This window comes from Rattus rattus, chromosome 2, assembly GCF_011064425.1.
Source record: "Rattus rattus isolate New Zealand chromosome 2, Rrattus_CSIRO_v1, whole genome shotgun sequence".
NCBI classification, from domain to species: domain Eukaryota; kingdom Metazoa; phylum Chordata; class Mammalia; order Rodentia; family Muridae; genus Rattus; species Rattus rattus.
In genome coordinates, this window is record NC_046155.1 from 172,265,459 (window position 1) to 172,285,220 (window position 19,762).

At 52.3% G+C, this 19,762-nt stretch overlaps 2 protein-coding genes across 4 annotated transcripts in view; one reads left to right on the forward strand and one right to left on the reverse strand.

Annotated features, from left to right (window-relative positions):
• The window catches only part of Strn4 (striatin 4), a 25,110-nt gene extending 13,735 nt beyond the window's left edge, over positions 1-11,375 (reverse strand). The window contains exons 1-5 of one of the 2 annotated variants that reach the window (XM_032894345.1): positions 11,055-11,375; positions 5,567-5,670; positions 5,098-5,171; positions 3,882-3,960; positions 1,588-1,785 (exon numbers count right to left, since the gene is read on the reverse strand). In XM_032894345.1, coding sequence (XP_032750236.1) covers positions 1,588-1,785; positions 3,882-3,960; positions 5,098-5,171; positions 5,567-5,670; positions 11,055-11,333 — 734 coding nt within the window. In that variant the 5' untranslated portion in view covers positions 11,334-11,375. The remainder of the gene's footprint in view (positions 1-1,587; positions 1,786-3,881; positions 3,961-5,097; positions 5,172-5,566; positions 5,671-11,054) is intronic. The other variant, XM_032894344.1, reaches the window with a different exon arrangement.
• Fkrp (fukutin related protein) lies at positions 10,952-18,367 on the forward strand. 2 transcript variants are annotated; one of them, XM_032894353.1, is made up of 3 exons: positions 10,952-10,989; positions 12,706-12,768; positions 15,556-18,367. In XM_032894353.1, exon 3 carries the CDS (start codon positions 15,597-15,599, stop codon positions 17,079-17,081), a length of 1,485 nt encoding a protein of 494 aa, XP_032750244.1. In that variant the 5' UTR covers positions 10,952-10,989; positions 12,706-12,768; positions 15,556-15,596; the 3' UTR covers positions 17,082-18,367. The 2 variants fall into 2 exon arrangements, with proteins under 2 accessions (XP_032750244.1, XP_032750245.1); XM_032894354.1 differs by having other exon boundaries at positions 10,959-10,989; positions 12,709-12,768.
• The last annotated feature ends 1,395 nt before the right edge of the window (positions 18,368-19,762 follow it).

Sequence of the window (19,762 nt, forward strand, 5' to 3'; positions counted from 1 at the left end):
CCATTCTGCTACACTCAGTCACCTCCAACTCTTCACCCGTCCATTAACAAGGACATGGAGAGCCTTGCCCCCCCCATACAGGCAGTGTTCCTCCTCAGCCTCCTGGCTCTCCCAGGAGAGCCAGGCCCAATGCCAGGTGCAGGCAGCACAGACAGACTCCCGCCCTCTCTCCTGATGTCCACCGTCACAGAAGAGCTGTGAACTGCCAAGACAGTTACTGCTTCCCATGGGAATCAATGTACAGCATCCTCTATGGCCATTTTGAAACACTTCCTTTTGAGGACTTCCTCCTTCCACACCCACCTCTGCCTCCTCACTGGCTGCTTCCTCCTTTAGCTCTCTTGCTTTAGGAGCCCTCGGGATGCGCAGTTGGATCCCTTCCTGAACACATCAGTGTGCTGGTAAACTAGAGATCTTGAGGGCTCTTGTGGGACACACAGCACCTTACCTTCACACAGCTGCACAACAGCTCCTGCTGTTCCCCTCGGGCTCCTGGCCTTAGGAGGTGCCCGTCCATTCCTCTCACTTCTTTCTTTCTCCCTCCCCATAAGTCCTTTACAAGAGCACATTTCTTACCTGTCCATTGCTAAGGTCCACAGCCCTGGCCTGGATCGCACAGTAAGCCCCACCTGGCCTCCCTCCCTGCTTCCTCAATCACTCCTCGAAGCAAACTAAGATGTCAAATGATGTGACTCGGCTGGAAATCACGGGCTCCCCACAGCCCTGTGGGTAAGCATCCACTGTTTATCATGGCCTAGGAGGCACTCTGTGATCTGCCTCCTGAGATCTGGCCTCACCACAGACCACAAGACTCATGTGTTTACTGCAGCAGCCATGCCACACGGGTCTCCTGCTTACCACACGCACTGAGCCCTCTGTCTCCAGTACTTCCCGTGCCTAGAGAACACTCTTTTCTCCTACTCTCTGGTCAAATGCCACCCCCACAAAGTGGCCCTCCCTCCCAGCCACCAAGAGGGGCACTACTTTTGTTACTTTTTTTTTTTTTTTTTTTAAAAAGACAGGGTCTCATGTAGCCCAGGCTGGCTTCGAATGTGCTCTGAAGCCAAGAGTGACCTTGAATTTCTGGTCTTCCTGGATCTACCTTTTGTGAGTACTGAGATTACAGGCATGAGCTGTTTTCCATGTCTGGTTTAGAGTGTGTTGGAGAGGGAAATCAGGGCTTTATGCCCGCCTCTTCCTCCTTCTTTTTGGCCAGGCTGGTCTCTAACCCCAGCCTGTGACAATCTCTTGTTACTCTCCACAGTCTTCACAGCACCACCTAGCATCACCTAAGGACATATCTGCTTCTGAGGGCTGCCATCTACTAATGGGACAATGAACAGAATGCGCCACAAGGGTGGAGGCCTCACTGTTTTATCCTCTGCAGCCACCCCCTCCCCAACCCTATCCTCCCCGACCCGCACAAAGGTCTGAAAAGGCAGCTAGGAAAGGAGGTCATGCGACAACCTGACGGGGAGGCACACAACACAATCTAGAAGAGCGGACAGAGTAGTGGGGAGACCTGACTTCCTGCCCAGCCTTCCCCAGGGGAAGAAGAACAAAGTTCCTGATGAATCAGGGTCTCACCTCTTGATCTGTTCCTCGATCTGTTTTACCAGTAGAGACTCGCCACCGCTAAGTCCCCCAGGGCCTGGTGACGCCCTGGGGGCCCCCTCGACAGGCTCACCAGCCCCATTGAGTTCCAGGGAACGGCCCAGAAGGGAACGCACACGCTTGGACCGCATGTCCAGGATGGTATCTGTGTAGCCCACCTCTTCCAGGTACCTGTGGGAGCAGAGCCAGGGTAGGTAACACATGAATTGAGCTGCTGCTAACTGCTGGGGCCACACAGAAGCCAGCAGCCTTCTGAGGGACCACCAAAGAGCAGATGGCAGATTTTGAGAAGCAACCCTGAGCAGCAGCTTGACTTCTAATACTTATCAATAGAAGCCCTGGTCCCCATGCACGCTGCTATGTATGGCACACGGTGTCCCCAACATGTAGGGGAGAGCCCACGTGCAGGAACAGCCAGATGTCCACTGATGGACGCTAGGCAGAAGGTGACAAAGGCAGAGCGCCACAGAGAGATGGCTATGATCAGCAGCACAGAGAACATGGTGGATGCTCCATGTTCCCATGTGAGTCCAGGTTTTATAAAAATGGAAAGAGTGTGATGGTGTGTGTGTGTGTTTTCATCACACACAGACACACCCTTGTGCTTGTTTCCGGGATGCCTAGAAGACAGACATAAACTGAGCAACAGTGACCTCTGCAGGGGAGGATACAGGACACAAGAGTACACTGTTTTTTCTGCAGCACCGGGGATGGACCCCAGGGCCTTGAGCATGCGAGGCAAGCGCTCTACCGCTGTGCTACATCCGCAGCCTGCGGTCTACTTACTTCTACACCTGAGCATTTATTACTTCTGCAACTTAAAAAACTGAAGCCAGCTGAGACTGGCCTAAAGGAAAAAGAAAAAAAGAGAAGATCAAAAAGTCAATCATGGGTATCTGCGGCTTCCATAGTTAAGGGACAACACTGCCTTGCTGCTCCTGCAGGACCCTTTGGATGCCTGTGCCCTTCTTCGCTTGTCCTACCTCTGCAATGCCTGTGTTGTGGGCCAGGCTCTTATTCCCCAGGGGACAAAAGGGCTAGGGAAGCCTGGCAATCTGAAAAGTGGGCTCCGGGTGCCTGCCTGAGATCTCACTGTGGCCCTCCATGCATTTATCAAACGGTCTCGGCACCAGTGAGAACCAGGGGCAAGCCATCAGTTACAGATGGCTACCCCATGGGTACCAGAGGACAGAGGGACATGAATATAGCACCAGGCCCATGCTTTCACAACCCTCTGGGGTAATTTGTGCCCACTTAAGCTAGCAGTGATTCGCAGATACTAAGCTGACGACAGTGAAGGTTGGCCTCCCGAGGTTTGTCACTCATCTTGTAGCTCTCAACACAACACCTCACGATGGATGGCTCCGGGGACCTTTGGCTTTCCAGAGGGGTGCCTATTACATAGTAGTGATCTCCATGGTGCTGTGGATGGGCTCCAGGGCCTGGTCCCAGAGACAAGGGCTCAGCTCTTAAGCCGCACACTCCACTCCATTAAGTCCATAATGTAATCTAGCTAATTTTATATCTGGGATTTGACAATACTTAGTAAAAGCATTACAAATCACAGGGACAGTTTAAAAAAAAAAAAAGAGTCCTTGTTCTTACAGAGCATGGAGCACACACCACTTGAGGAACCCAGGACCTCTCCAAATGTGAAGACTGACACAAAGATGAAAATGTGAACAGGGCCACACTCCTCAGGAATAAGGTTATTTACTTCTCAGATATCCTAAAATGCCAACATCTTCACAGTAATAAAATCCAGATTTGGTTAGAGGCTGGCGGCCCACTGACTCTGTGTCTGAGGCCTTTCTCCAGGCGGGAGGCAGACAGCTTACCTCTCAGACGGGAGGCCAGTAGAGCTTACCTTCTCTGTGTTGAACCACAGCACCCAGGTACTACTACTGCTATGATTTAATTTCACTCTGTTAAAAGTACTCTCCCCCAATGTTACTCTTTTATCAGAGAGGCATATAGGGTCGAGTTTGGGGTATGTGTGTGTTAGGGGGTGCCCCTGCTGCAAGCAATCCCTCTGTTCCCACGGGGGGCGGGGAGGCCATTTAGGCTCTGTCTGGGTGGAATCCTGATAGCTCATGTCCCAGTGGGGACAGGAAGGTGATAGGTCATTTAGGCTGTCTGGGTGGAATCCTGATAGCTCATGTCCCAGTGGGGACAGGAAGGACTGTGGATTCCTTGGGCCTATCTCCTGAGCCAAGTATGCTGTGAAGTCTCATGCCCCATCCTGTCCCTCCCCTCCCATCACTCACTGCCGCAGAAGCTGTCGCCCCTCCTTCCACACCAATGGGCTGTTCTCCAGTGTGACCGACTCTACAGGGCCATTGGAGACTAGAGAGAGAGAAGAGGAGGCTGTCTCAGTCAGGGCACAGACACTCTCCTGTCATCCTCCATCTTCTCACATCAAGTCTGACTGAATCTGCCACCATCATAGGCCTGTCCTCACTTTCTGAGTGCTCTCCACCCACACTCCCCCTCCAAGTGACTCCTTCTGGAAGCTCTCCTCACTGTTAGGCTCTTGACTGGCCCCTGCCAACCACCGCTAAGAATAGCAGAGCTGTGCCTCCACATGCATGGCTGGCTGCTGCTTTCTTATGCAAGGAGTGGGTAGTTTGGCTCTAGAAAATGAGCAGGCTGAAGTCGGCTCAGCTGAGCCCTTCCTGAAGCAGCTGTGTTTCCCATGCTGAGAACCGGGGGTAGCAGCTAAAGATTCCACCTCTCCAGCTGAGGTGAGTTTGGCTGGGAAACCCACTCTGTGCATTGCTCATGAGGTATCCACTGGACATCTATCCATAAGGCCCGGCTGGACGCCTGGGCTACCCCAGTCAAGAGCTTAAGTAGGAGAAGCATGGCATGAAATGAAGACCTCCCTTAGCCCCGCAGGCAAGAACTCCACAGAGCCCCGGGACCAAGCTCCAAACATCACTGGCACAACCACGCACACTGGTGCCCTTGCCACTGGGTCCACCTGACTAGACACTGTGCTTCACCTGAAAACATTCCCTCACCCCCAAAGACATCTGTTCTCTCCTTCCAGAAGCTTAAGCTGCCAGTGCCCGGAGAACAAGCACACATCTCTTCTGCTCTCTGCTGTGCCCTGCTCTGTGACAGGAAGCCAGCACCTCACATATCAATTTGAAGGGGGTGGTAAACGACTGAATGACAACCCAGTGCCAACACCACCTCTTCAGTGACTTTTTCCTACACTCTCCACAGCGCGCTATACATAGTTACATTCCCTCTCCTAACCGGAGGATGCAGGAGCTGCTGGGGCATCTGTCATGTCCTTGGGAGGACAGCAGGACGGCAGACAGGTATGGCTGGACACAGTCGGACACAGGACTGGCGGGCAGAGACCCTGAGGACACAACTCTATCCTCCCCACCCCCCACCCCCATGGCCATCTGCAACTTTTTTATGCCAAGCAGCCTGCTGGGGGTGGCTGAGGGAGAACACAAGGGTGGGTACCTTGTTCTGACAGATCTGCCTTCTTCTCCCCCTGATTCAGGTCTGTACCAAACTTCAGTTTATGATATTTGGCCCTAAAAGAACAAAAAACAAATGAGTAGAGAAAGGGGAAGGAAGCCCAGGGCCTCCTGCATCAGCTCCCGATCCACAATCCTCAGCTCTAGGATTCTCAAAGTCGCCCTCCCTCCTCCTGAAGCCTCAGTTCCTTCCCAGAACCACAGCCAGCCGCACCATCAGACTATGGCAAAAATAAGCAAGGTAGCTGTTGTCTAGAACTGGAGCACATAGTAGGTTTGCCAAAGCCCTAATGCTACTACTAGCGTCTGAATCACACCCTCTACAGCTTCTTTACATATTCGTAGGGATGAGGAGGAGAGGACAGCAGAGAAACTTCCTTTGCTGGCTAAAGTGTAGTTAGCAGCCTGCCGCCCTGTCAGAACAGTGCCCTCTGTGGCAGGGCAGGGCTCACCTCTCCTGCTTCAGGGCATACTCCAGCATCTTGATCCGCCGCACCAGGTCCGTCTTTAGATTCTCTTGGCCTTTCCTCTCGCCCTGGAGGAAAGCCACCTGAGCCTGGGATAGACAAGGAGGACAGCAGGTTCAGGGCTGTCTCCCTTATTCAAGCACAGTTCCAGCCCCTTTCTACAGCGATGCCAGGGTTCAGGGAGAAAGGATGACATGCTGGACCCACCTCCAAGGTCTCTAGGTATGTCACCCATAAAAGAGCTCAGTCTGTAATCTCAGCATTCAGGAGGCTGAGACAGTGGGATTGCTATGAGTTCAAGTCCAGTGTGGGCTAAGACTCTACCTTTAAAAAAAGCTGAGGAGGCACCTTTAACCCACAAAGTTCAAACAGGGACAGCGGGGCCTGACTCGGCTGTAGCCTTCTGAGGAGTTAGGTCAGGGATGGTGTTGGGGATGTTAAGTATTAACAGCCCTGGACTACCCCCCATCAGCTGTTGTCCCATGGTTGCTGGTGGAGGTGGTGTCCCACTATTCCTTCAGAGCATCTGTTGCTGGGAAGCGTAGGAAGATAACTTCTGGCACTCAGGGACAAGAGTAGGAGGCTGGGCTCAGCTCCCACTGCAATGCAGAAGAAGCTGTTCGAAGCTTTATGCTGCCCAAGACATGAGATATGCCACAGACATGGCTTACGGTTCCTGCCAAGCTCATCTGTCTGTCTGCTAGCTTGGGCTGCCCCAGTAGGCTCCAGTCTGTCAACATGTCATTTAGAGACACTGGACCAACTGCCTTAAGGCAGAATCCTGTGGCTCCTCAATCATGTTTGAAGGCCATCTACCAAACCCAGAGCCTGGCGCTCTTGCTGGCTTTCTCAGAATGGTTTCACTGTTCCAGTGCAAGGCAGCCTAAAAGCCAGGCTTGGCTCTGCCGCTGATTTGCTGCAGACACTAAGTAGTTCATGGGGTCTTCATCTGCTAAGAGAATAGAGCATTGTGGGTCCCTCATATGCAGCTCCAGCCTGCATGAGGGCTGCTGGGTCAGTCCTTGTCTTTGCCTCTCTTCATTTTCTCTCCTTGTCCATTAATTCAAAAGCCCAGCTAGTCAAGGGGACCTAACCCTTGAACCCAAAACCCATCATCAGGAAGAAAGCTTGGGAAGCCAGGCCTTTGTAAATGTCTGTCTTCCTAGGGCCCTACTTCTTGAACACCACAGATCTGCTTAAGTGCCCTAGGGCTCCCCCAAAAGCTCACAGGCTAACCTGGCCAACTCCAGGCAGTATTCAGATATCCAGCAATGCTGCTCTTTGTGCTAGCAGGGTCCTGACCTATCCTCCCTGTCCCTGTGCCCCAGGCTTGCTCTCTCTCATCTGCATTTTAACTCAGGGCTAACAAAGAACTGAGGCTGACCAGAAGCTAGCTAGCTGAGGGAGGGAGAGAGCTGTAGGTTGAAGACAGAGACAACAGGGCAGGGCAGACTGAAGATACTCAAAATTGCATCAAGGCTGCATCAGAATGTGAACTAGGATTAGTGAAGAAAGTAGGTTGAGAGGACCATGGCAACCGAGATGAACAAGATGTCTACTGGAGGAACACAGGGAATTCATAGAAGAAAACAACCAGGTGCACAAGTTGCCAAAGTCATTACAATTACAATGTGGAGAACCAAGTGTGAATTTAGCAAAGCTCAAAGAAGAGGCATCCAATAGAAGGGGTAGCTACAGAAACCCTGGGACTGGGCTAAGCATGTTAGCATGTTGGCTTAGCATGCATGAAGTCCTAAATTTGATCTCCAGTACCACATAAAATTGGGTATGGTGGCATTAATACCCAATAACATGTGAATAAAAAAAATGCAATGAAAACTTTTTTAAAGCCCAGAAGAACTGAGAATGGCTGAGTTGGGGGGTCCTCACCAACACCCTCTATGGTGCTGTCCTCTTCACAGTTCCTCTGGTAGAGAAGAGGAAGGAGAACTGGGAAGACGTGGCTGAAGTGTCTTGGATCAGTGGATCCCACCAAAACATGGAAGTGCTGGCACTGCCTGTCAGTCTCCTCTATGATGGCTGCAGGTGAGCTGGGAGCTGGAAGTGCCATGCCCTCCATCCACAGGATCCCAACACTCTGGGCTCTGACTTGGGGCTGCCATCTCTCCCAGGCTGCTCCTCTCTAAGGCAAAGTCCTGAACACAGAGCCACTCCTGCCGCAGACCTTCCAGTTCTCAAGCTCCCATTCAGTGTGTGGCCTGGAGCCTATAGCTCACCCAGCTCCTCCCTGGAAGGGACAGCTTCCACAGGAGGCAGAGGGGAAGAAAACAACTGCACAGGCCTTTTTCCTTGGTGTCTCATCTAGTCTCTCCATCTAAGAACATCAGGTTCAGACCTCTCCCCAAGGGCTCCCTTCTCAGAAGCACACAATCGACTTACGCCCGAGTGCAGGCAGTTGTCTGCAGTCTCCTGAGTAAAGTGGCTATTCTGCTGGTCTAGAAGCTTTTGAGGCAGAAGCCACATCTTCTATTCCTCAGAAGTGACCCATCCCAACACATTTCCACTTATTATCAGCGCGCACTTCCACTTCCTCTTTGCTCTGACCAGCCATCTTCCTACTGGTGTCCTGGGCACTGATGCACAGTGGGCCCACTCCTCAGTACTGACACTGCCCAGTCACGATGGGTCTCATGGAAGTCACCCTTCAGAAGGTGTGAGTGCTGGGTGAAGAGAGGTAGGTGAGAAGGGATGCTGCTTCTGAGGTGTGCTTGTGCACACCTACCACAAAGGAAGGTCACTCCTGTAACGGTGTAGGGCTGTCATTCTAGCCTCCAGAGGCTGAAGCACAAGGATTGTGAGTTCAAGGCCACCCTAGGATATAGAGTAAAGATCTGACTCAAAAAAAAGGGGGGATGGTGCAGATGAGGAGTGAGTACCATTAATTCCAGCACTCAGGAGTCAAAGGTAGTGAGAGTAGGGGATGGATGAGCTGAGGGGAATTTAAAGCTAGTCTAATCTACCGATCTACATATGGAGTTCCAATACAGCCATGGCTACACAGCAGGACACTGCCTCCAAATAAGCAAGCCAGCAAAGGAGGTGAGGGCCAAGGAGATGATTGGGAGAATAAGTGCCAGCTGCCAAGCGGCTGCCTGAGCTCCAGTTCAAGACCAACACGGTACAAGGAGAGAATCAACTCCTGCATTGTCATCTCATTTCCACAACAGCACACACCTTTAATCCCAGCACTCAGAGGCAGAGGCAGGTGGGTTTCTGTGAGTTTAAGGCCAGCTTGTTCTACACAGTGAGTGCCAGGACTACATTGTGAGATCTTGTCTTGAAACAAAACAATAAAATAAATAAAATAAAAATAAAAATGTAAAAAGTACAAAAGGCAGAGCGATCATCATTTTATAAACACATCCACTTCACTATTCCACGTCGTTACTCTCTCACAGGATAAACACTGCCAGCAAAGCCATACCTTGTGTTATCTGTATACATACATGTGTGGAAACACCATTCCTCAGGACCCCCACTTTGTTTCTGAGTCAGGGCCCCTCACTAGCTCCAGCTGGAGCTGGCTCTCTTTCACTTGTGTGTGCCCCCCTCACACACACACAAGTTCCGCAGAAGGTTACTGAGTGAGTGTTGAGACACATATCTCTCACTAGGAGGTAGCACACACCTGTAAAGTGAGTGGGGTCTGGGGGCTACACAGCAAGGACGTTACAGTGGATGCTGTCAGTTGTACTCACGTCAAGCTCCAGAGGCCAAGATTCAGCCCCAACTCTGCTGTGAAGGCTGCAGTGACCTGGTGAGGCCTCTAAGAGCCTCCCTAGAGACTTTTCTCACCTGTGCTCAGTGTCAGAGATGGAAAAGACACAGGTCAGCACTGCCACCTCTGCTGTGATCTGCAATATCTCCCTCCCCTGCTCATTAAAAAAGAGAGGAAGGTATACCATTTCCCCTCTCCGAATGCCACAAGAATTAAATGATAGCATCTATCATAACACTTAGTACAGTGTCAGGCACATAATATGCCCTGAATAAATAGCAGCTGCTGTCACTATTGCTGAGTGAGGTAATGACATTGGCCTGCCTACATAATGGGGTATTGAGAAGATCTGAAGAGATGCATACTGGGAAAGAGCCTGAGCTAAGAGTTGGGCACAACATGAGGCACACTTACATAAGGATTTCTCTCTCAAGGATGGGAGATACAGACAAAAATCAAACGCTCTCAGCATTCACCCCACGGACAAACATTGAATCAGTCACTTATGTGGGGTCCTATTTTAATCTGACAGGAAAGAGCACATTAGAAACAGAAAGATGGGTTGCCAGACACCAAGCACTGACTGTTTTTGTTAATAACATCCCAGCCTAGGAACCATTTGACTCCTGGTGGCCCATCCCTAGAGGCCTTCAAGTGCTCACCTTTCTGATTCCCTACATCTCAAAGGCCACTATCCACAGGCAGTACCTTGCTCAAGGTCACAGAGCCCAGCCCAACTCCTACTCCACAAACCATCACCTGGCACATTCTTCTCTACAAACCATCAAGTCCTTTCACAGGACCTTACACAAACACTTCTCTCATGGAGTCCCTCCTCACACTGTCTTTTCCCCTTCCTCATCACCCAAAGGCACCTCCATTTCTCTTCACCGTGAGCACCACAGGCGCTCCTGTCTTCACGCTGGATACACCCAACAAACGCCCCTACAGTTTAGGGTCTTCTACCTAACATCCTCGAGTCTTGAGTCTTTCCTACAGGAACCCTATCCCTCCAAGCACCCAAACTGTCGCTTCCCACTCTCAAGCTCTCCCAAGGGAGCCTAAAGTATGTCCTCTGCTCTCTCCGTGATTCCACCCAAAGGATCCCTACCTTACATTGTAGCCACACATACCCAAACTGTCCTTCTTGGTCAGGAGGCCACACACTTCATCCTGAGACACCTCCCATCAAGCTTCCTCCCACCCTCAAAGCCCTCACACAGACACCTTTCAATTGCTCCTGGCCAGCCACTCCCCCAAGGTACCCCATCCTGGCTTCCAGTCTTCCTCTCTTCACTCCCTGCACCCAGTGGATATTAAGAGTGTGTCACCCCACTAGAGACCAAGTCCATCCCACCCTGACAGCCAGCATCTGGTTAGGATCCGGAGGCGAGGTGTGGCATATTTATTCGCCCAGACCCCATCCACTTTCTCAGCACTCTGTCCCCGAGGACCCCCGAGTCGCATCGCTGACTCTCTAGGCTTGGGCCCATCACTCCCACTTGAGGCTACCGACAGACTCGGCCCGGCTCAGCTCCTCTGACCCGAACCGGTCCTCGGCCTGCCCCTGAAGCCCTGGGGACCCTGCCGCCGGCCCGTCGCCGTCCCTGCCCGCCCCCTCCCGGCCGTCCCGGCGGCCATTGCTCCAAGATGGCGGCGGCGGCGGCGGGTGAGGCGAGGCCGGGCCGGGCAGGGCTGGGGCGGGGGGCGCGGGAGGGCAGCGGCGGCGCTCACCTGCAGCTCGGCGCGCTCAGCCTCCCAGCGGGCCTTCTCGGCTTCGAAGCGTGCCCACTCGTGTTGGATAAAGTGCAGGATCCCAGGCAGGCTGAGGGGCTCCGGGCCCGCCGTGGGGCCCGGGCTGCCTCCGCCGCCACCTCCTTTACCTACGGGGCCTGGCCCAGGAGCAGGGCTGGAGGCTGGGGCCGCGGCTGTTGGGTTGGGAGCCGTGCCCGAGCCCAGAGGGCGGCAGGCGGCGGCCGATGCGACCGCGGCGGCCGCTCGCTCCTCCATCATGGAGGCCCCCGGGCCGGCCCGCGCGCCCGCTCTGCCTCGCGCGCCTGCGCGGACGCGCAGATTCACACTTACACACCCCCGCTTCGTGTGCGCGCGCGCGCGCACTGGGCGGACGAGGGGAGCGGAGACGAGCACGGGGCTGGGCGCGAGCCTCGCCCACCGGGGTCGTCCCGGGTGGTGCGCAAGGCAAGGTTGCTGACAGGGAGGGGGAGGGGCTGCCTCAACGAAGGCAAAGGACCCAGGGTCCCTCGCAATTGTCTCCTTTGCGGGAGTGAGACCAGACAGGACTTTTTTCTGCCTTCTCCCCAATGTCAGAGTAATATCCCCTCCAGATGCAAATACACCCCCGTGTCTTTCACTTACTAAAAGGAAAAAGAAAAAGAAGAAAACAGACGACCTGGTGTGGGGAGTGGGCTCTGTCCCGAGGAAGTCGGTTGTCATAGTAACCCTATCCAACCTGGAGGCCCCTTCCAGCCCCTTCCCATTTTGCATACGTGGAGCCCCAAACCTCTACTATCATTGCACTAGGAGGAGGTTGCTAAGGTAACCCAAGTCCCTGGTGGTTCTTCTGACCCTATCCTCATCAGTTACTATAGCAACCTCCCCTCACCTAGTGCTCAGGTAGAAAAAAAGACCCAGCCCCAAAGATATTCCTCTAAGAGGAATGCCTCTGCCCCACTCCTCCCCCAGCCAACCCAGTTGGCATTACCATGGTAACCATCTCCCCTTCCCATATGGGAGGTCCACCGACAAACCAACCAGGTGTTTTTATTTAGAAGACAAGTGCTGCTGTGGGACAGTTGCTATGGTTACAGAGCTTGGACCATTTCCCAAGGAGATGAGAAGCAGTCAAAGCCATGCTCTGGTTACTATAACAGGGCAATCTCCCACCGTCTGGTGATCCTAGCAGTCAGGTTCAGTAAGATAGGGGATGTTAAAAAAAAAAAAAAAAAAAAAGATAGGGGATGTTAGGATTAGCTCCAAAGGATGCATGTGTCTAGGAAAGAAGGGGTTGTCATGGTAACAGATGCTGTCACTTCTGCCCCTTCTGGACACCATCATGGCAGAGGAACAGTTATAGCTTCCAGTTGATGAATCCTACCCACCACACTAGTCCTGAGACAACTGAAGCGGTACCCAGGGTATAGATTTCCTTTTTCTTTTTTTTTTTTTTCGGAGCTGGGGACCGAACCCAGGGCCTTGCGTTTGCTAGGCAAGCGCTCTACCACTGAGCTAAATCCCCAACCCCAGGGTATAGATTTCAATCGGATGAAAGAGTCTGTGATGTCATAAGCTGCTGTCATGGGTAGAATGAAATTGCACTTTGTTGCAAGGAATTGGCTCATTTGATGTTTTCTGGCTCCTCCCTCAGCAGGGCAGATGACCCCAGGTGGAACCACTCTTCTTGATCACCCTCAGCCTGAAACCTAGGGAGGTAAGATCCTTGATGTCACAGTAATCACATGGATAGCTGCCCTTGCTATGCCCTCAAAGGCTTTGCTGAAAGGTCTCCTTTTTGTACCTATTGTGGTTGGTAAGGCTCAGGCTAATTCCAAGTGATACACTTACACTTATGTTTTTCTCACTTATTTATTGTGTGCATGTGCATGTGCATGTGTGGAGGTCAGAGGACAGCTTGCTGGGGTTGAGTCTTTCCTTCTATTGTTTGGGTCCTGGGGACTAACCTCAGGTCCGCCTTGGTGTCAAGCACCTGCTGGACCATCTTTAAGCATCGTTTTGTTGTTTTGTTTTGCTCTTGACAGACTCAGGTAGCCCGGGCTGGCCTCAAACTCCAGCAGTGGTCAAGGATAACCTTGAAATTTCAATCCTCCTGCCTTCACCCCCCCATGTGCTGGGATTACAAGCATTTAACACCAGACCCAGCACATGTAATGTGTGAGGGAAAGATTACAAACGTAGTAAGAGTTCAGCTTCACTCTCTCTTCCCTGACCACTTTTCCTAGACAAGGCCCCATGTTCCTCACTCCTGGCCCCCTGCTGGTCTCCTACCTTACCATTAAGTTGTACTGGTGCGCCTGTCTTCTCAGATCTGCAGAGCACAGGCTGGGGTTGGAGCTGAGGAGACACCTCAGCTGGTAGAGCGTTAGTAGATGGTGGTGCTGTGTGCCTGTAATCCCAGCCTGGCCCTTGCCTTGCAGCAGAGTCATCCCTCAACGACATACCTAGTTCAAGGCCAACCTGGCCCACATTGAGACCCTGTCTTGAAAACAAACAAACCCAAAACACCCTGGCACAAAGTACCTACTTGTTGATATGCTGACTTTCGGCCAGTAAGTCACGTGTCATATTCGGCTTTAAGAGCATCCATCATCTGTGGCGTAAAGAGTCGGGATATGTGATTGTGAAAAAGAATCAGTTGGGTAGACAGTGCATGTGCCTGTAGTCCCAGCAGTCAGAAAGCAAGAGGTTCTTAGTTCAAAGACAGCCTTCGACACTTAGCGAGACCCCATCTCAACAAGACAGCTTCCTAGGGTGTTTTGTTTTTGAGACAAGGTCTGTGTACACCAGGCTGGTGTCAGAGTCATAGAGATCCCCTTTTGGATTAGAGTCAAGTTGAAGCATGATTTAGTGACTAGCTTCTTCTTACATCAAATCCCATGTCCCTCTTCTCAGATGTATGACTTTAAGCAAGTGACCTCACCTCTGGGTGCCTCGATTTATTTAAGTGTCTTGAGTGTTTTACCTGCATGCATGTCTACACACCACGTGTGCCTGGTGCCCACAGAGGCCAGAAAAGGGCACCAGAGCCCCTGGAACTGGAGTTAGAAATGGTTGTGGGCAGCCATGTGGGTGCTAGGAACTGAATTCCAGGAAAGAACAGCCAGTGCTGACCTCTCTCCCCAGCCCTCCTTTGTGTTTGTTTTCTCCTTCTTCATGATTGTATTGTGGATGAAACATAAGATACCTTTCCATGTTATGTATTTATGCTACTAAAAGCCACACCCCCAGGGAACTCCTTGACAGTGAATTTTAGGGTAGCCCTCTATTGCAAAGCCATGCTCCCAACCCTGTTTTAAATTAAAAAAAAAAAAAAAAAAAAAAAAGGCATCTATAGCCCTAGCTGTCCTGGAACTCACTCCATAGACCAGACTGGCTTCGAAATCATGGAGATCCACCTGCCTTTGCCTCCTAAGTGTAGGAGTTAAAGGGCAGCCACTGTTGCTCCTTCCCTCCTCTTCCTACTTTTGTTTTTTGTGTTTTGGTTGGGTTGGGTTTGCTTCTTTGAGACAGAAATTCTCACATGTAGCCATGTTTTCTGTGAACTTCCCATCCTCCTGCCTCTTCTGAGGGCTGGACTACAGAATGTACTATGTATGGCTTTTAAAAACGGTGATCCAGGGCTGGAGAGATGGCTCAGTGGTTAAGAGCACTAGCTACTCTTCAGAGGACCTGAGTTCAATTCCCATGTGGCTCATATCTCATCTATAATAAGATCTGGTGCCCTCTTCTGGGCTGCAGGCTATGTACATAATAAATCTTAAAAAAAATTGTGATCTAATATACATAAAATCAAATCAAATGTATCACCTTAAAGCAGCCTGGCACACACAGTTCAGTAGTACTAAGTACATTTACAACTGTGTGGTGTCCACACCTGTAAACCCAACCATCCGGAGGTCTGGAGGTAGCTGCAGGAAGACCAACAACCCAAGGCTGGCCTCTTCTCCATAACCTGGGCTAATGTGTGAAACTACACAGTCCTTTAAACACCCTCACATTGTTGGTCAAATATGGCGCCAGAAGTGTTTTACTTTGCAAAACTAAAACTGGGTGCTGGGGGTGTGCTTAAACAACCTTCCTATACCCACCAGTGAGGGGCTGGGAGTGCGGCTTGGTGGTAGAGCATTTGTCTAGCATAGGTAGAGTCCCAGGATCAAACAGTTCACAGTTCTCCTTCCACCATCTGGCAGCAACCAGGATTGTGTGTTCGTCTGCAGGAGTGTTGGGTTCAATTTTGGGCTTTAGTTTAAAACAGGCCCTCACACATTAGCCTAAGAACTCACTGTGTAGTTGAGTGGGAAACTGACCACCTCCCCTCTCCCAGATGATGTGATGTTTTCAAGTGGTCTGTCTAGGGCAGGGGCATGAACCAAGAATTCCTGGAGGGCCTGAAATCAGATCCAGGAAGAGGAGCTGAGAGTTGGAGGGTAGGGAATGCTGACAGTCTGCCCCAGACTCCCTTTTCATCCTGTCTCCCCAGGATGCCCTGGACGCCCTGGCTAGGGTCTGACATCAGGCCCCATGCGGCTCACCCGCTGCTGGGCTGCCCTGGCAGCAGCCATCATCCTCAACCTCCTAGTCTTCTTCTATGTGTCATGGCTACAACACCAGCCCAGAAACTCCCGGACCCGGGGCCCACGCCGCACTTCTGCCATTGGTCCGCGAGTCACTGTCCTGATTCGGGAATTTGAGGCTTTTGACAACGCGGTGCCGGAGCTAGTGGATTCCTTCCTGCAGCTGGACCCAGCCCAGCCTGTGGTGGTGGCCGCCGACACACTCCCTTACCCACCCCTGGCCTTGCCTCGCATTCCCAACGTTCGCCTGGCCCTGCTCCAGCCAGCTCTGGACCGGTCAGCGGCGGCCTCGCGCCCGGAGACATATGTAGCCACCGAGTTCGTGGCCCTGGTGCCTGATGGAGCGCGGGCCGAGTCACCAGGACATCTGGAGCGAATGGTGGAGGCGCTCCGGGGAAGCAGCGCGCGCCTCGTAGCCGCCCCGGTCGCCACTACCAACCCAGCGCGGTGCCTAGCACTGAACGTCAGCTTGAGGGAGTGGACTGCGCGCTACGGCCCAGCGCCCAGCGCGCCCCGCTGCGACGCTTTGGATGGCGACGCGGTGCTGCTGATGCGCTCCCGCGATCTCTTCAACCTCTCGGTTCCCCTGGCACGGCCGCTGGCCACCAGCCTCTTCCTACAGACGGCCCTGCGCGGCTGGGCAGTGCAGTTGCTGGACTTGACTTTCGCCTCGGCGCGCCAGCCCCCTCTGGCCACCGCCCACGCGCGCTGGAAGGCGGAACGCGAGGGGCGCTCACGGAGAGCGGCGCTGCTGCGCTCGCTTGGTATCCGCCTGGTGAGCTGGGAAGGCGGACGGCTCGAGTGGTTTGGCTGCAGCAAGGAGAGCCCGCGCTGCTTCGGTACCGTAGTGGGCGACACACCCGCCTACCTGTATGAGGGCCGCTGGACACCACCTTGCTGCCTGCGCGCACTGCGGGAGACTGCGCGCTACGTGGTGGGCGTGCTGGAGGCGGCGGGCGTGCGCTACTGGTTGGAGGGCGGCTCGCTGCTGGGTGCAGCCCGCCATGGCGACATCATCCCGTGGGACTACGACGTAGATCTGGGCATCTACCTGGAGGACGTGGGCAACTGCGAGCAGTTGCGGGGCGCAGAGGCTGGCTCGGTAGTGGATGAACGAGGCTTCGTGTGGGAGAAGGCGGTGGAGGGCGACTTCTTCCGAGTGCAGTACAGCGAGAGCAACCACCTGCACGTGGACCTGTGGCCCTTCTACCCACGCAATGGGGTCATGACCAAGGACACATGGCTGGACCACCGGCAGGATGTTGAGTTCCCAGAGCACTTCCTGCAGCCGCTGGTCCCACTGGCCTTTGCGGGTTTCATGGCACAGGCCCCTAACAACTACCGCCGTTTCCTGGAGCTCAAGTTTGGGCCTGGGGTCATCGAGAACCCGGAGTACCCCAACCCTGCACTCTTAAGCTTGACAGGTGGCTGAAGCCCTGATGCCCGCATCTGGGGCCAAGGGAACTGCAGGGTGCAGGAATCTGTTCTTTGCCTCGGGTTCTGTACGGATCTGAACCAGTTTGTGATTGGACAATGGGGCTGTGCACTGGAGGAAAAAAAAAACGGGTGAACTGGCCAAGGAAGATTGGAGGAAGCCCACAGAACAAGCCTGGCTTTGGCAGGAAGTAGAACCCAAAGACTGGAGCAACACATAGGCTCTTAAGCCTCGAAGTGGGGCTACGTGTAAGCCCTCCTAGCCCATCCTTCATGAGGGAGAAAAGTGGTGGCCTTTGATGGAAAAGCCCAGGGATTTGAGTCCAGTCTTCAGGGCTCTGCATAGTCTCTGCCCTATATTCCAAGAGCCGTGGGCCCTTGGAAAGTGAGGTCTGGAGAACAAACCAGCCAGCCTCCGTCTAACCACAGACAACTTAGGTAGCCCCGGACCAGTTAGTTACCCAGTCTCAGTTTCATTTGAGATACTGAATGCCTCCATTTGTATTTAGGGATCCTCAGTGCCCTTGGCGCTAGTGCTTCCTTCCTCCACTAGAGGGCGCGTCTGTCCCGCTTTTCATCTTTGATAATCTTGTCCATAAGATCCCTTGTCTGGTCGTGCCCCACCCCTCGCCCCCAGGCTCTGCTTCACCGCCTTCATCTCTGGTTTTCTTGGAGTGGCTCTGGAAGGTGGGAAAGCACTGGCCACCTCCCCTCCTCCCTTTTAAGAGTGCTGCTTGATGTATCTGCTTCTTCTAACCCCATCGTGCTCTTGGAGGATTGACCAGGCTCTGGTTTGGGATCTGGCCAATATATTACCTCTTTATTTCAGTCCCCTGCACCTGTTCCTCCCCATCCCCCTTCCGGGAAGGGATAAACCTTTGCCATAGCTCACAGTTACAAAGAGCTTGCTGGGCCCAGGCGTACACACGGAAGTGATAGCTGCTATTACATCCATTTATCAGGGAGGAAAACTGAGGCCAAAATGACAGTTACTTGCCAATAACCAGATAGTTTAGGAAGTGGCCAGTAGAGGACTTGAATTCAGGTCACAGTTTCAAGGCCCACACTTCACTTCCTCTTTAGATCCTGCTGTAGAAATAGTACCAAAATGGAGCCTTGCGGTGGCCGTGCCATTTAAACAGGTTTAAAAAATTCTCATTTCATTATGCATATAAATTATGGTCAAACTGCTACTACTGGTATGTATATTGTTAAATAAGGCTTAAATTATGCTACTTTAAAGTTTAAAAACTCAAGATGAATAGAACCTTTGTTTTCTTGCTTCATTCTACGGCTTGTTCCACACACTTCCTGGATGTGCCCTACTCCCATCCACCCCCGCGCGCGCACCCTGTTCATTTTACTGGGAGGAGCAGGAATTTGAGGCAGGGTCTGTCTAACTTTCTAGCCCAGACTGGTTTCAAAGTTATGGTCCTCCTGTCTCTGCCTGTGGAATGCTGGGATTACAAGTGTGCACCACATCTGGTCCAAAGAATTTTTGCTGTTGGTCCTTGACTCAACATCTGCAGATCCTAGGCTAGCCTGCAAGTCATAGTCCTCTCTCCTCCGTCTCCCAGGTGCTGGGATTATGGGTCTGTGCCACCACACCCTTGTCATGATGGTTTGGTTTTTTTTTATTTGTTTGTTTGTTTGTTGTTTTTTTTTGTTTGTTTTTGTTTTAAAGATTTATTTGTTTATTATAAGTACACTGTAGTTGTCTTCAGACACACCAGAAGAGGGCATCAGATCCCATTACAGATGGTTGTGAGCCACCATGTGGTTGCTGGGGATTGAACTCAGGACCTCTGGAAGAGCAGTTAGTGCTCTTAACCGCTGAGCCATCTCTCCAGCCCGGTTTTGGGTTTTTTGGTTCGTTTGTTGTTTGTTTGTTTTTTTTTAAGCACAGGACAGGGATGTAGGTCTCAGGTTTTTCTAGCTGACAGATGCCCTAGGTTTGGTCACCTGTACCACAAAATAATAACAGCTAACTATCAAATCACAGCTGTACCTGTTGGCATTTAGTCTAGGCTCCACCCCCAACAACCAGGTGTGCCTGGCTACAATGGTCTCAAAAAAAGCGTCTATTAGGCTGGGCTTAGTGGTGCACACCTTTAGTTCCAGCACTCAGGAGGCAGAAGGAGGATTTCTGTGAGTCTCAGGTCAGCCTGGTCTACAGAGCCAGTTTCAGGAAAGCCAGGGCTACACAGAGTCCCTGTCTCAAGGAAAGGAGAAGGGTCAGTCCCAACCTGTAAAGTGCTTGCTATCTGTGCTGGTTAGTTTGTCAGCTTGACACAGGCTAGGGTCATCTGGGAAAGGTGCTCTCGGTTGAGAAAAAGTCTGTAGGAAAGTCTGAGGGCATTTTCTTGATTAATGAGAGGGCCTAGCCCACTCTGAACAATGGAGCCCCCAGCAAGTGGTCTGGGTTCGATAAAAAAGCAAACTGAGCAAACCAATAAGCACCACTCCGTGGCTCCACCCCTCCGTGGCTCCACCCCTCCGTGGCTCCACCCCTCCGTGGCTCCACCCCTCCATGGCTCCACCCCTCCATGGCTTCCATTTCAGTTCCCACCCCTTTGTTCCTACACTGACTTCCCTCAATGATAGCGACCTAAGAGTTGCAGGAAATAAGCCCCTTTCTCCCCAGATTGCTTTTGGTCATAGAGTTTTATCACAGCAATA

Excerpts from the sequence above, each read along its gene's own strand:
- Fkrp (XM_032894353.1), top strand. The coding sequence starts at position 15,597 with ATGCGGCTCACCCGCTGCTGGGCTGCCCTGGCAGCAGCCATCATCCTC.